We start from the raw sequence: 17,382 nt of genomic DNA, 5'->3' as shown, positions 1-17,382 counted from the left end.
GTGACTTCAAAGAGCAAACTCCCTGAACTTTGTGCAGCAACATTTCTGTCACTTTTGACTTTTTTAGTCCTCCTGTCATTGGAAATGATTTGATGTACTTACTGTTATGTTCCTGTCAACTTTAGGCCTTAAAGGGATAGTTCACCTTAAAGAAGATAGTCAAATTGGTCTGTTGTCATTTTGAACCCCACTGACTTCAAAGGCATGGCAAAAACAGTTTTCTATGAGTTTATTCTTTTAAATTTCTTGTTTTATCTGCCATTGAATAAAGAAAGTCAAACAGATTTTGGACAACATGAGGTACATTTTTGGGTGAACTATCCCTTTAACGTAGATACTGTAAGTTAAGCTAGAGAGCACATAGAGAGTTGGAAAGTGTAGATATACTAGGAATCTTGATGGGGTTTCTTCCTTTCACTGGACTTTAGTCCTCATTGTGTGTGTATGTGGTTCTATCTATAGGCCAAGGCACAGGAAACGCCCCCCTCTTCAGGTCACAGCCCTGAGACCTGAGAGTGGACCCCCCATTAACCCAGCATGCAACACACATACCTGCCTCCCCTCATTAGGCCGTGTTGAAGTACATGCTCACCCAAAAGACGAAAAGAAATCCTAATTAGTATTCTCTGCACTGCCACAACCATTAGCACTTAATTAGCATAGAGAGCATCCCTCTTTTTGGGTGTGAGGTGGGAAGGGGGGTTATGTTGAGTACAATATTTCTGCATATTCGCTGTATGCCTTGGCCATGAAGAGTTTGCTTTTGTTTTGCATGTGTGCTTGTGTTTGTACTAACATTTCTGAGCTGTGAAAATATGACAGTTAAGGATCACGTCTGGATTTATTGTCATTCACTTTCATGGTCTAAAACGTAAGCAAAAAAAATACTGCAATGGGTCAGTCATAGTCTTTTTTTTATTTGTCCAATCTATTAATTTATTTAGAAATATAATAAAAATGCAATTCATACTGTATATACAGTGAATTTTAATATATCTGTTTTATGAATTTTGTTATTTTTATTTTTGGGAGGACATGAAGATTTCAAGGTGTTACAGCTGTCATGATGTCTTAAGAGAAATGAATAAAACCAAACGATAAAAAAATAAACGTGCTTCCGTTTAAGATAATATGTATGTATATACAGTATATATATATATATATATATATATATGATAATTGTCCTTTTTAATAATAAGGCTAGTTTAGTTCAGGTTGCAAAATAAAGACATGCTAAATGTGACACAGTTACTCTAAAAGTATGATTTATGAATTATTAAGTCATGATTTTTGATATTCCATGTGTAGACTCAGTGCTCAGAATAGAGATGCTGGGGATTTTATTCTCCTTCCCAATTCCTCCTTAAACTACTTTCAGTCCTCAGCTGAACTCAGGGTGGTGCCACCTTTCACTTCCTGAAACTTTAGAGGTGGAGAGTCATCATTTGACAATTTGGCCTGAATGAGGCGGCCAGCAGATTGAATGTCTTTTTCACACCAGGCTTCTCCATCCAGCCCAGCGTGGAGGGGGTTGGACGAGTAGGATTGGGTGTAATGTGCAGAGTAAAATTATCACTTTGATGGCAGGTAATTGTTTGAGATGAGTGCCACTGACGTAGATTTCCAGGAAGATCTCTCTTTCTCCCTGCAGCTTGCTCTCTCTTCCCCTACACACATGTAAGATCAGACCGGGCTGGGCTCTTCTGTCAAGGCTGTAATTTGTCCCTAATCAATATAATTATGCAATTCTAGTGTCCTCCTCCCGCTCAGATGGACAGTTTTCCGGGTAACTAATCCCATAGTTTAAACCCTGGGAAGTCACACAGACCAGATGAAGAGCACACCTCACAGCACTCCAAATTAATTTCCTTTAAAAGTCTTGATTACAGCATAATTACTGGAAAACAAATGCATAATAAGTGGCATCAGTTAAACTCTCTGTTATGATATAGTGTAACCATGTAACTTGAAAACAAATACAAAACTGCCCTCTGTGGCATGCATGGTAATGCTGTGGAGAACAGCTGTCTGTGGTCGGTAGGGTGTGAATGTGATGATGGCCTTTAGATGGGGCTAAGAGTGGGGTCACAGTAGTAGTGATTTCTCATCTTTTTTGAATGAAATGGTCATTATTCCTCTGAGAAGCTGAATTATGCCACGTAATTATGCATAGAAAACATAAATGCAACAGAAATTCTCAAATGCCTCATATTACCTCAAATTAGCCTATAAGGATCCCCTCTATGCTCATGTAAGCCTTCAATTGCCCCAGGTTGCATAATGACAGATGGCTGTTGAGGGCTGTGTTAAATGTCTTTATTAATCTGTGCTTGTCATTTTGATTAAGATGGAAATAAAACACCACTTACTGTCAGGAGCCATCAAGACAATCAGAACAACAATTAAAGGCTGAAATGGATGAACACAGTAGGGTTGTCATTTATATGGCAATTTAGGAACATGTTTGCATTGCTTCGATTTGACCTGTTCACTGTTCAACCATTGCGAAATGCTTTTTTTCTTTCTTCCAATAATGAAAATGTATTACATTACATTACATTAGATTTAAGGTTTTAGCCTTTTAATAAACCCTATTCCTGCTGTAACCATGAAGCATCTTGTTTAAGCTTCAAAACTAACATTCTGTTCTGTTTTATTTCAGATTCTCTGTCATATGCTGTGGTGCTTTTCAGGAGCTCCAGGTCAGCTTCCCTACCAAGTTTTATGTTCTGCCATGTTGTCCATTCTGCTCAGCTATTTAAAAAATTTTGAATATCAACAATGGCTTTCACTGGGGCATTGTCAACTTTTGTATGTAGCAATCTTGGCTGAATGTGATGGCTCCCAGTGCAGGGAGGGCTCGGCTCGGCGCTGCTGCGGAATGGAAGACTGCTGCTCGCCTGCCCTTCTGTCTCTCGTCTAGGCTCAAAGTGCCATGGTTTGAGAGTCTTACCTGGCTCTCTTCAGATAAACAGTCTTCAGGACCCTAAAGGCGCAGAGGGAAGGATTAAGAAGAACGGCTGTGCAATGGTGAGTGTCTTTCTGGAAAACTGTAGCTGTGGGCTGGAGTACATTTGGAGGAGGGGGGGGGGGCTTATTCAGGGGTGGGGGTGGGTGGATTTATTAGCATTTCACTTTAGTCCAGAGGCTAGACAGACTGAAACTGTTTTTAAGATTTTACTTTTGACACAAAAACATTAATTTGTTTGTGAGACTTCTTGTTGTTCATCAATGTCAAATTAAGTCATGAGCTGTCATTCTGTTAAGTCATTGTTAAAGCAGTCTTTCTGTATTCATATTCATAACCATTGCCTTATTTAATCATCTTGAGCCTTTAGATTAAAAGACTTCCGATATTCAAAAAATCTGCAAAATTCTAATTTAGTTTCATTTCTTGCTAAATTTGTTTTGAGGCATACTTTGACCAAAAAATAAATAAAAATAATAATAAAAAAAGATGACACAAGTCCCTAAAGATATGGAGGAGTGCTCTGTCTGTGCTACATACGGTCTATACATGATGTGTGTAGCTCTGAAAGGTAGTAGAATGTCTTTGTCAGGCTGTCATAGAGAGGAAGTAGTTAGCATCTGTGATGTGTTCCTGCCTGTGCGACTGCAACAGCTTGTATCTGCCATTGACATGTCAGTTTTCAGGGCTTTGAGCTGTCAGCCCTACTGCGCCCTTCAAGCCCCAGCAGAAAACAAGAGAGCGGAAGAAAGAGGGTGTTTGTGTGCAGGTTGGCAAACTGCCATATAAGTGGCAAATGAGAATACATGATTAAAATAAAGAAAGAGTAATGCACATTTTCTCTCGAAGGAGAGTCATCTTAAGTACTGTTCAGATTACAAAATAACTGCCGGGTCAAGCCATATTGGAAGAATAACTAAAGTAATGAGTCTTAATAAAAAAAGTACAAAGATGTTGGCAGCCTAAACCTATGATATAATTTTTCAGGAGTAGCTATTATTGTAAACATTAGGGGCAGTGCACTTTGTAGTGTCCACCTATGAGGGTCCGGTGTAGTCCTCTGTGTCTCCTCTGTGTCTCTGTCTGCCAAGGTGAACAGATTCATCCCCAGGCACCCAATCCATTATCCTGTCAACAACAGCAGGTCCCTGCCACAGTTAGCAGCAACACTGGCCGTAATGAAATCATCAGTAATCCCAAAACTCATCTCATCATACCCAAGGTAATTCATGCATTTGGAGGGCGATGGCTAACTCTTAATTAAATTATGCTTCTTTTAATGAGGCCTTTATGTAGACTAAATTTATGGCCAGTATCTCCATTATCAAGTGCTTGGCGCTCAACAGAGATTTGTCATTTTCACTTCAAATCACTCGCAGATGCCCATGATTAATATATCAATTTATACTTGTTTGTTTCTTTCCTCCAGATTTAATAAATTACCCCGCATAATTAGTTCTTCAGGATTTTGCCACAGCCAAAACCTCCATTCTGGCTAATAATGCATAAAGTAGAATAATTTGGAGATAACAACTTTGTGGCATTAATCATATTACAAAATTGATTGTATTTCATTAATTAAAGATATACCTTGCAAATTAATTGTGCATTTCACAATATTATCTTAACTAATGAAGGTCTGACGAAGCGACTGTTTCATTTTTAAAAGGCACCAGATTAGTGGGATCTTAATTATGTTTAAAACAAAAGCCATCTGCTTGCCACGTTTGGTGCAACGCAAAATCAGACAACTCAGCATTCTCTGCTAAACAATAAAAAGAGAAATTTTCTATTGTTTTGGAGAAACTGTAGTACATGGAAATGATTCAAAAGATACATGGGAAATAATGAGGTCTGTAATTAGCCTTGCAGCCAGTGATGGCATTTCACTGATGGCAAATCTGATCCATTTCTGCAAGTCTGACTGACAAAAGACTACATGGAGTTAAAATGCTTTCTGTGTATTTTGCTCAGGATGTGATATTTATTTATATGGAACTAAAAAAAAATTAAATGTAAGGTTTTCATCTTACTAAATATATTTATTTATTCTTTTCTTGTGTTTTGAAAAAAATCAGGTCATGGCATGACACCCTTATCGTTTGCCTGACAGGCACTTATCCTAGAGACATTATAAACATTATCACATTGCTGATGTGCAGGAGACAGACATACCACTTTAACACATTGAGAAATTCCTTCACAGATACATTTAGCTAAAGCTAATAACACCTCCAAACTCAAAGACAATTGCTTGTGCTGTTAGAATTTGCTCAGTGATTTAATCAAAGCCATACTTATAGTAATTTTCTGCTAAATTAAATCAGCGGTTTAATTGAAATTAGCTTTCATTGGGTTAGAATTAATGCAGTTAAAACTATTTTCATTTAACGCATCATGTACTAAATGTGGCTTTATTAATGTTTCACTTAAAATTTTCCTCCTGAAAGTTTAAGATATTGTAGAAAAATTTTGTCATGGGGAGCAGATAGGGACTGTGTATTCAGACCATGTGCTGCAAGTCTTAATATCTTTGCAGATGATGTGTGCACATTAGCTTCATGCTGCATTAGATCAGAAATCCTATTCATCACTGACTGGGCTAAAGAGATTCTCAAATATACCTTTATTCTTCTTTTGCAACATACTTTGTAGTGTGCGCCTACTGTGAAAATTATTGTATTCCTTGTAAATAAAATAAAAAAAAATATATATATATATATAAAAGTGGCATAAATTTGAGCAATTTAAAAAGTTGAAAAGAAAACAAAGCACGCTGTTTGTAATCTGTTTGTATTTGTATGCAGTGCACATGCTTTAGGCAGTCATGCCTTGCTTCTAGTATAAAGCCTGCATACCACAATTAGATGTGAATAGATAGTTTTGTGTTGTTTGCGAGGTACTTGATAATATTAGTTCTGTGGCAAACAGGACTAAACCAGGGCGATAAAAACACTTAACTGAGATGGTAAAAGAATGTAATTTGCATCAGTGGAATTTCTTATATAAATCCTTTTATATCTAGAGTGTGATGGACATGTAATTTCCCTTTTTTTTCAGGTACAAAATCTTCTCTCTGACTGTATGATACCATGACAAAACAGTTAAACAACAGGCTGTGGACATCAGTGGAAGACACAGGCTGTAGCCTAGTCTTTAACAGTGAATTACCTGTAAAACATTTGCCTGCAGGAAATGGAATCTGACTTACCTTTAGTGGTGAAGAAACTCAAAGAAATGGATATCTATGGATTATCAGTGAGAAAACTGATTTCATTTTTACACTGTCTAATGGTGAAATCATTTCATTTCAGCTCTATTTTTCAGTTCTTGTATTATATTTGAAAAAAATCTGCCGTTGGGAAATCTCATGTTTATAATTGTAGGGAAATGTGAATTGCGAAAAGATTTTTATTATTATTATTTTTTTTGGACAAACATGATAATTTGATTGATTTAGATGGTGAACTGAAAATTAATTCGTCTAACGCATTCGAGTAGGCTTTGAGTCCCATGTTATTCAATCGATATTAGGTATCTGTCTTCTGCAAGTGATTGAATGAAAGAGCTTAAGCGCGGTTTACAAGCTTGCTAAGGATGGACAGTGTCTTGTAATATTTATATATTTAAAACCGGTTTATCATTACATATTTTATGATTTATATTGTTTGTTTCGGTTGCAAAAATGTTGAGAATTCACTTTTTATTTTTATTTTAACGTTTTTTTTCTTTTAATAAATCTGTTATAAAGACAAATGTGTAATTTTACACTGAAAAGTTGCACGTTTATTTTTCCCCTCTCACTTATTAGTAACTCAAAATGCCTCAAATAAATTAAAATAAAAAAGTTAGGTGAACAGCGTTGTCCTTTTTAAAAAGCGGTATCATGCTTCAAGATAAAAACAGGATATCATTCCAGCAGTTCGCAGTGACATCTGAAAGAAGGTCAAAATCAAGCCTCTTCTTTTATTGACCAGTGAATATTATTTTACCAGTGTCCCAACCAGAGGGGACGCAATCATTCAGCAAAATACAATAGGAATAACAGACCGTGCTGAAAATGCATCTTCATTTGCATATTCGGTTCAAAAATCATGCAAATCCCAATGAGACGCTCTTTATTGTGCCTGCAATTGAAAAATCATTCTGTTATCCATGGTAACTGTGGCCTTATTCGTAGCCGTTGAATTGAAACAAATAGATATTAATTCATACGGTATGACTATGACGTTTAAATGGACTCCGGAGCCATGGTTAATGGTTCGGCGACGTATGGACTATTTGATCTCATAAATGGGAGGTGCAAATTAAATCATTTAAAATAATTAGAGTTTTCCCGCATAATTGTGGCTCTTGCTTTTGTATCTCAAAGTGGGTGTGTCGCGTGCAGGATTATTGAACTACAGCTTACCAAGTTCACTTATTTTGACTCTGTATAGCGCGGACAGCACCTGATTATACCCTTATTAAACTCGAAAAACGGTCTTTTTTCTGGCACTGTGTGCGCTTTGCTATAATTTACTTCCACTTTAATTGTTTAGGTCGAACTAATTTACAAGTGAATCCACGGGCTCAAAAAGGACTTTAAACGGTGATAAAGAATATTAGTCCTGTGGTGATCTATTGTTAGCCTATTGTCTCCTCAATAGTTCATCACGACATAAGTTGTTAAAACATTCAGCTAATAAAAATCTTGCATCCTAAATTTTACACCAAAAAAAAAAAAGAAAAAAAAAGTGACATATAAATCAGCAAATAACTGATATGAATTTTCCATCTCATGTTTTTTATTTTTTATTTATTTATTACGGTAATTAACAAACAATGGCCTCCTTAAAGTATTTATCTGCTGCACAGTGACACTTTTAGTTTACTCGGGTCATTTGAACAGTCGCTTATTCCCTAGGCTACTAATGGACAATTGACTGCTCGGCCATATAAGGCTACACGTGAGTGATTTTCGAAAGCCCTGTGGCTCGGAGCTCAATGATGTCGAACACTGCAGGCTTTCCTGGTGGTCCTCGGCCTTAGCTCACGTTAATTAGGAAATTTGGAGAACAGAAGCCCTCATTACCGAGGTCCTGGTAACTGGGAGTTTTCCTTCTCCCGCTGTCTCCTACATTTCCATAAGCAGATTACAAGAGGATATGTTGCTGAAACCACTCGGATAAATCACCGGTTTCGTGGAATAGCTAAGTCTCTAATTAAAACTTTTATAATAACGGATGGTGCACCGCTATTCATAGGCTATTTTAATGTAAAGTGACTAATTGATGTTCCAAATGACAATTGTATGTATATATATATGTTTTTTAATAATGAAATTCCATGATGAATAATTTATGCCGCTTTACAATTGGAAACCTTTGGCCTGAAGGACATCCTCGAGTGACAACACTGGCACTTGTTAAGAGTAATTTGGAAAGTAGCCTAAATAGCGGAGGCGTGTTGACGTCCTAAATGTCCTAAAAATCAGTCACACACGGTGAAACTTCTCTAAATGGCCGAGTCGTTAGTGTCTGGTGTTAAACGTCCATCGTGAATAGCCTATTCAGTGCTGTAATCGGTTTTAGTGGCGTTGAATATGTTAAATGACGATGTTCTCGATGGACGACGTGCTACTGACCCACTGAAAGGTGTAAGTTCTCCCCAGGAGACAGAAAACTCTCAAAACCGAACACGTGTCGAGTCACCAGGAAATCGCATAATAAGACGCGGAATGATTGGTGCTGTAAAATAAATAAATAATTAACATAGGCTATACGCCACATTGGCGTGGCAGTTGTAAAAAATTTTTTAGAGCAGTTGTAGTTTTTGTCACCTCAGAGAATTTTTTTTCATCAGAAAAATATAAAATTGTTCCACATGGGGGCGTTACTGTATTAATTTTCTATTCTACACTAAAGGATGTCGTGGACGCAACAAAAACGCGAAGTGTATTTTTAAAATAAAACTATTTTTGTTGAATGTTTTTTTTTTAGTTATAATGTTATAGTGTAATAATAGGTTATTGAGCTGTCAAATCAAATTTAGAAAATATTAGGAGACAAAGAATGTAAGTAGCCTAATTCTCCTGATGTTAAAATCGTAGGCTAGCCTACTTTTAATTAAAGTTTTAAAATCTTAAATTCCCATCGTGTAATTTTGTATCAGATTATCTTATTTAAGAATAATACTAGGCCTACTAATAATTAAAATCATATATTAATGGTGAAGTAAGCCAAGGTAAAAAGGTTCAGTTTGATGTAGCCAACCAAAAGTAAAACCAAACTTTTGCATTAGTGGATAAAATATGTAGCCTATTTAAATATAGCTATATATATATATATATTGAACTTTTAATTAATTAATTAATCTATTATTTGTTTAATTAATGATTATGGTTGTGTGCCATTGCAGAGGCAAAGTTTATAGTTGAAATATTTATGTTTGAATCCAATAAGTAGGATCTATCCTGATTCTTGCCTTTATTTTAGGCAACAAATTAAACATGCTTTTTTCCTTTAGTTGTATTACATTGAGCAGTTTCCGCATTTTCCGGGGGAACATTTGAAACCCATAACTCTTTCAGTACCGCAAGGCTAACATTCTCAGTGGATAACGACCGCTTTAAAACAATATTTGCAGTGATTATTTTTGTCAAAAGTGCAAAGATGACCCTGATGTATTTTATCCGACTTAAAGTGCATCCCGAGACACAGTGCACTCACTGGCAGCGCTCTGGCGGACTGTGAGGCGCTCTCTGATTGGTCGGCGCTGAGCTCATTGTTATGCTGTCAATCCAAATCACATGGCCGAGCCTGTAATAACAGCTGAGTTTAGAGCACAACTTTACAGAGTTCCGTAGCAGAGCAGAGCAAGACACACGGGACTAGAGTGGGAACAGTTGAAAGGATCTGAAGCTTTTCACTTGACCAGAGTTTTGGCTCTCTTGAACTTTTGACTGACTACATTCTACTTTATTTTGTGAGGCTATTTAAACTCCAGCGTTTTCTTTCGAGTGCTCGGCACCACTTTCAAGTCGTTTGAATGTATAACATGATGGAAACCGAGATTAAAAGCCCCCTTCCGCAGTCCAACTCGGTGGCGGGTGGCAAAAACAACAGTTCCAACGACCAGGACCGGGTGAAGCGGCCTATGAATGCTTTCATGGTGTGGTCCCGCGGCCAGCGGAGGAAGATGGCTCAAGAGAATCCCAAAATGCACAACTCTGAGATCAGCAAGCGCCTCGGTGCTGACTGGAAAATTCTGACTGACGCCGAGAAGAGACCCTTTATTGATGAGGCCAAGCGCTTACGAGCCATGCACATGAAGGAGCACCCGGATTACAAATACCGTCCCCGCAGGAAGACCAAGACCCTGCTGAAGAAAGACAAGTATTCCTTGCCCGGAGGACTCTTGGCACCCGGTGCCACCGCTGTCAACAGCGCCGTGTCAGTGGGCCAGCGGATGGACTACACGCACATGAACGGCTGGACGAACAGCGCGTACTCTCTCATGCAGGACCAGCTGGCCTACCCTCAGCATCCCAGCATGAACAGCCCCCAGCTCCAGCAGATGCACCGGTACGACATGGCGGGACTTCAGTACCCGATGATGTCCACGGCCCAGACCTACATGAACGCCGCGTCCACCTACAGCATGTCCCCAGCATACACGCAGCAAACTTCCAGTGCAATGGGTTTGGGCTCCATTGCTTCAGTGTGCAAGACGGAACCCAGTTCTCCTCCTCCGACCATAACCTCTCACTCTCAGCGTGCTTGTTTGGGAGACCTGAGGGATATGATAAGTATGTACCTGCCCCCCGGAGGAGACAGCGCCGACCACGCCAGCCTACAGAGCAGCCGGTTACACAGCGTTCACCCGCACTATCAAAGCGCAGGGACTGGCGTGAACGGAACGCTACCCCTGACCCACATTTGAAAGATTCCTAAAAAAGACTAAGTACATCGGATACTTGAACATTTTGATTTGCAAAAAAATTATCGAAGTTCAATTTCTATTTTTAATCTCAATGAGTTGTCCGTTTTAGAGCATTTTTATGACGACATATCGGGACTTCTGAATAAACTGTATTGCAGAGGAGCTTTTTGTCATAAGCTGTAAAGCAATCAACGTCTGTCGGAGAATATTGGACTTCTGACTTATTTGCCGTCAGAGTTTGACTCAATGAAAAAGGCACGTGGTTTCGTGTAGAGATTGTAGCCTATTTCAAAAACAAAAAAGAAAGAAAAATGGAGGGAGACTACGTTCACTCATAAATGTTTACACTTATTTTTAGAATGCCAGTTTTGTCCAAATCTGTGTAGTTTTTGTTGTTGTTCATTTATGAACTAGGTTTTATTGAAATGAAAAACTGTGCTGGTCGCAAGCGCAAAGTTTGTTTTATTTATAGTGAGGTTTTTTTAAGCTTGTGAACGATTGTAGATCTTGTTGAAATGTTCCACTTTTGTTTTGTGAATGTTTCTTTCTGTGATGCTGTGGCAGTATCAGGTTATAGCCCATTATGTGGGACGGAGAGTTTTATTTAAACTGACGTTTCTACTCAAGACCATCCTGTTCCTAAAATGAATAAATTTGTTTTACAAAAAAGCTTAATGGCTAGAAATGTTTTATTTTTTATTATAGGCCTATATATATATATATATATATATATATATATATATATATATATATATATATATATATATATATATATATATATATATATATATATATATATATATTCAATGACTAGTTTAGTTATCTGAATAGTATGTCTAGCAGCAAACAGTGAAAGATTTAGTCAAATTTCATTTTAAGACGAATGTGGTAATTTGAGGCGATCGGTTAAATGAAGAGCAGGCTAAATAAGCGAATTCAGACACGCTCGCTAACAAGCAGATGTCATCACCCGTGGATTGTTATTAAACTTTCTCATCAAACAGAAAATATATTTCCAATAAATGCATTCGGTCTGTAAATATAATATGATTCTGAAGCAAATTCAATTATCTCGTTAAATTCCGGATGTCTTGGAGATCCCGAGAGTATCAAGTGGTGTCTATTAGGTTATAACTTCAGTCTTGATAATAGCCTATACCAGCCATAAAACTGAAACTTTTCTTATAGGCTATGTAGGCTAGGCTACACTCTATTGATGTGACAGTTCTCCTTTGCAAGAATATGCTACACATTAAGAAACAAAACAATAAATCGTAAATGCTTCAATGTAACAAAATATTTTTTGCTTCACATGATCTGACATGCATATATTTTCAAACGGTGTAATTTCCTCCTGCGTTTTCACTTGCTGAGTCGTCTAAGTAACCTACATACAGTTCCTCAAAATTATTTTGTATGGTTAACTGTAAATATCTTTAATCCCTTCGATTTGTCAAAACAAGGCGATGATAATTTCTGATAATTACTTTCATAATAAGGGATTAATGCATGGATTATTTCATTGCTATTTCGCTTTAAACTACTAAATTGTGGCCGGTATTTTCGCGGTCAAATGGAGGTTAAATATTTGCTGTACATTATTTAGTGATTTGAATACCACATAATATTGTATTCTGGTCTGTGTGTCAAGGGACCATTTTTACCATATCTTTCTTGTTGTATTTAGTCAAGCAAAGGAGGCATATACAAGGCCATTACAGACTGCCTCTTGTAATTTATGGTGTCAGTTCCACTACCGAGTTCTCGATATATATATATATATATATATATATATATAATGTATAATAGCCTATATGTATTGTGCAACATACACTTTTAGAAATAAAGATTATTTAATGACTCTTTACAACATCATTGGTTAATAAAGATGTAATAAAGATGCAAAGATGCACTCTTCTAATAAAGATGCATTTTGTCAATACGTTTTTTGGATGTTTTAGAAACATTTAGACTGTTAATTTTATATATATTGTATGTATTTATTTTTTAGGTTAACATTCTAATGTTTCTAATATTATAGTTTTGTAAATAAAATCATACTTTTGTAAATAACTAGTAATGAAGGTTTCCTGTGACAACAGTCAAATTACTCTAATTGGAACCTTTACTTTTTTAGAACCTCTTAGGATTTTCCGACATGCTGTAAGATTTTAAATTGAGCAATTTTTTTTTTAGCACAGATGCTTGATTTAACTTGTTCATCCGTTCAACAATTATCCGTTTTTCAAAGCCCCTCACATTTTCCGAGACCAAATCAACCCACTGATTTGAATTCTGAATCAAAGGACGTATTGCATTATAAATACTATCTGGATTTTTAAAGTTATTTAAAAAAAGTTTTTAAACTTATTTTTTCTCACTTTAATGTCAGCCATTTATATTTTTACTTAAATTCTCAAGTAAGATATTTTTATAGGGAATACTTTAAGAACTCAAATTCTGCTGTCATTAGTAATTTTGACATGCAGCAATATGAAACAATATTTTTGAATGGGATTGTAACATGACATGCAACAGAATTTCCCAATATTGGTGCACTTGACATTTTTTACAGCATGGAATGAGTTTCACGGCCTCCCAAGGCATTTATTCCACTGAGCCGTTGAGTGTATGTGCTGGCTGCTGTCTTTCCCACATTCACTGACAGGTTTGATCCATGCCTCATTGGTGTGCTTGGATTAGCCCTGTACAACTCTATGGATGCCAACAGATTAAACAGACCTCAATGAAAGTAGTAGTGTGTTTGAGACAATCTATCAGGTTATCATGCTTCCTAAGATAAAAAAAACCTTTTTAAATCAGAGCAACTATGGCCGATGCAGTGGTGAAATTGTTGCATGTGTCTGATATGAATGGCATGCTGGGTACCAGATTTTTTTTTTTTTGACATCCACAGTGACAATATTAATATATTTAATCACCAATTAAAAGGAAGAAATGTATTTAAACTGATATGAGTGAAGATGCACTGTTAGAAAAATACATTAGGTCTCAGGCACAGAGTGGGCCTCTCTCTCTCTCTTTCTCTCTCTCTCTCTCTCTCTCTCTCTCTCTCTCTCTCACTTGCTCGCTCAGTCATATGTAGCACTGTGCCCACTCAGCAAGTGCAGGCCTATTCCACTTCCATCTGCATATGACCTCACTGGAGCTGTTTGTTTAACCCTTCTTCCAAACCAACATAATTGCACGCTACTGCAATCTTGCATGCTGGATTCGGAGTTAACATTAGAGACATAAATATTTTTCACTTCTTTCTTCTATTTATATTATTTATACTTTCTACCATCCTTTGTTTCTTACCGTTCTGATTATTCCTGACATATTTGAATACATGTGCCAGTCTAAGATTAAAAACATAGCACTAGTCCTGTATTAATTTCATTCACTGAACCTGCCCCGGCAACTCTCATTGTGAACTTATTCCAAATCTAAATGTATTTTTTTCTTCTTCAGTGTTCCTGTCCGTGAACATACACAAATTGCAGTACATCAGTTAAAAAAAATGGGTGTGTTTGAAAAATAAACTGAACAGGCTCTGTGGTATTTCAATGGTGCCAGACTGGACTTGCTGTGGCATTAAAAACAGAATATCCTAGTATTGATTAGCAGGCTGGCTCAGGGCATTGCTGTTGGGCCTGTCCACTGGAGTGAGTCTCATGTGGGCTGTGGGGACGGACTGGAGGTAAGGTGTGGGGGCGAGTTAATCTCCCTGAACTGGGGCAGATGTTGTTGACGAGCCCATATTAAATCAGCTCCCGCCGTGGGAAAATGGCATCCAATCCTTACGGGGTCAGGACTTTGAGCTGACCCTCACAGTCTCTTCCGACTTCAGAGAGCTGTCCATTCTCCTGCACTTTATCTAAGAGACAGGCTCACCTCTCCTGCCTATGTCCATTGTCTCGTGCTACTATTGTATGTTTGCTGTTCTTGTACACGTAAACCTAACCTCTTCCTCTTCTTGCAGCACGTGTCACAATTTTGGTTCCTCTCTGTGTTTTATGTTCATGTATTAAATGTGTTGATGCCTTGTTCACTTTAGTTTCACTTTTCTCTTTAGTTTACACCAGTCTCAATATTTGACTCTATTATTTGCACTCAGCACTCTTAAAAATAGATTACAAATTATATTACTTTTTTTCCTGCAGTGATGCAATTTTGGGTTCCCCAAAGGACCTTTCATGGAACAGATCTTAAAAGAGCATTTTTTCAACTTCTAAGTAATCCGAAGGACATTTTTTTCACTGTCATAAACCTTTTATACAATGCAAAGTTTCCAAAGATGTTTAAGGTTCTTCATGGAACCATCAATGCCAATAAAGAACCCTAATTGTTTAGTAAAGAAACTCCAAAACAGTCAGGCAGTTTGAATGTGAATGCCATTTTTTAAATATGTGTATATCAGATCAGGTCATACGTTTTAGATATGAGCAGTGTCAGAATTATTTAACATTTAAATATTATATTACAATTACAAATCATGTCTAGGTGAATGTGCCAACTTGCTTCTCTTCTCCAATGGTTCTGATGTTTATTGGTAATTATAGCCATGGTTGAATCTCCATGGCATTACACAACCACCAAGAATGTAGAGTGGGAGGTTTAAAGGGTGGTTGCTGCTCCAATTCAGGCTTGGCCCTGCAGTCCACGTGCAAGTGATTGCATTGAAGTCAGCATAGAGTAAATAATTCTAATTAATAGAGTCCTAATATAAATGGTCTGACTCTAATGAAAAGACTGTGGCTTTATAGAGGAAGGAACAGTTTAAACTTTAAGTAGGTGATATTGTGTTGTAATTTGATTTGTCAAAAACTTTTAAGTAATGTTTCACAATGCCAATCTCTAGACCCTTTACATTCATATGTATGTATTTAAAATATTTAATGTATATGTATGTAAAATATGTAATATTTTATAGAGGTTTAGGTTGTTTGAGCCAATATCCAGAAATTCCATTTCTATGTTCCTTAAATTGCTGTCAGCACATTTCCCACAGCTAATCACCAGTTACAATAAAACTTTAACCTTTCTCTGTTGCCACCAGTCAAGGCCACCCTTCGTTGATGTTAAACGCTGCACATTTGTAGTATTTGGGGTAGAGTTTATTCATTAAATGATTCCCCGGAGCTTCTGTTGTCAATCACTCTGAGAAGAGGTGGCCTGAAGGGGAATTAGTCATTATGATATTTCAGTGAAACCCCTCGTAGAGCCGTGGAGCCTTAACTGAGAGTATGGAAATTTCCCTGAATGTGGAACTACCCTGCCCTTAACGTCTGCACTGCTCTCTTGGGTGGAGCAGGTACAGTGAGTTTCTCTGACGCAGGACGGAAACAGGTTTTAGGGTGCCTGTCTCTAACCCAGCCTCTCCAAGATGGAAGTGGGTGGAGTATGAGTGACACTAGGGCAGATGGCACCGTTTTAGGGACATATCGAGCAAGAGGAAAATGTCAGAGGTTGTCTTTCACAGATTATTTTATTCAACCTGATCTCATCAGAAAACAATTTTATGAGCTGGCAATTTCATATGAATTTTTACAACGTGATTCGCTTTGAAATGTGCTATTTTTAGAAAAAAAGTAATGATGAATGTCCTAACCTGTAAGCAGATTGTATGAATTCATATGAATTAGCCACAGTTTCACCAAAACATAAAGCAGTTTTGAATTGCCAAGAGAGTGGGTTGGTTGAGTATCAACTTCTAAACTGTCTTAAATTCCTTTTAGAGAAATAAATATGGACATAGAAGAAGAAAGTTGTTTTTGTACAGTAAGAGTATAGAATATAGTAAACTAACATGGAAAGCAGAGTTCAAATCATTTTGGTCATAAAGGAATTTGCTGAGATATATCTGTCTCTTGCCGTTTTAGCTGACTACCGATGACTTCAAGATTTCTTCTGAAATTCTAAAGGAGACATGTGAGACTATAAGGGTATTTCCCTCAGGGAAAAAAACCCACCTGAGAAGCAGAAAACTTCAATAATTAATTTGCCTTCTATTTAAAATAACACTAACTTCTCATTTGGGAATTTTCTTTATGGAAACTTTTGAACCAGATCTTTATAGAGTCCACATATTTTGTTTAATAGTTGATAAGTGATGCACAACCTATATGTGCAATGACAGTGAAAGCAGTTGGGAAAGTAGAGACAGTACGTGCAGTAAAGAGTTTAAGGGGTTGGGGGCAGGGATGTGAAACTGGGGAGATTAGGTCTCTCATCTAGGACACAGATATTGATTAGTGTAGGTTAGGTCATTGAGAAGAAACAGAGATTGACAGATGAACAATAGTCTTATGCCTGCGTGATGACTCCTTGTCATGTCTGTAATGTCAATGAGGTTTTGAGGATGCTTGGAAAGTACGTACATTAGTCCAACTCACCAGACATTCTCACCAATCCCTCTCTTTTTTAACCCTCTGTGTTATTGGTGAATGTCTTCACTCAGGAGAAAATCTTATAACTCTCCATGTGCA

The 17,382-nt window shown here is 37.2% G+C and overlaps 1 protein-coding gene and 1 long non-coding RNA gene across 2 annotated transcripts; both read left to right on the top strand.

The window, feature by feature from the left end:
• Window positions 1-2,679: 2,679 nt before the first annotated feature.
• LOC132114213 (uncharacterized) lies at window positions 2,680-6,690 on the top strand. Its single transcript, XR_009425261.1, has 4 exons — window positions 2,680-2,702; window positions 2,820-3,030; window positions 4,060-4,190; window positions 6,029-6,690. It is a non-coding gene; the product is annotated as an uncharacterized LOC132114213 (long non-coding RNA).
• A 3,108-nt stretch (window positions 6,691-9,798) lies between these two features.
• Window positions 9,799-11,564, top strand: LOC132113619 (transcription factor Sox-3-like). Its single transcript, XM_059521473.1, has one exon. It carries the CDS (start codon window positions 9,998-10,000, stop codon window positions 10,889-10,891), a length of 894 nt encoding a protein of 297 aa, XP_059377456.1. The 5' UTR covers window positions 9,799-9,997; the 3' UTR covers window positions 10,892-11,564.
• The last annotated feature ends 5,818 nt before the right edge of the window (window positions 11,565-17,382 follow it).

The sequence above is a fragment of the Carassius carassius genome, chromosome 33 (genome assembly GCF_963082965.1).
Source record: "Carassius carassius chromosome 33, fCarCar2.1, whole genome shotgun sequence".
In the NCBI taxonomy this organism is placed as follows: Eukaryota; Metazoa; Chordata; class Actinopteri; order Cypriniformes; family Cyprinidae; genus Carassius; species Carassius carassius.
Note: the sequence above shows the minus strand (reverse complement) of the source record. Positions and strands in the feature narration are given on the sequence as shown.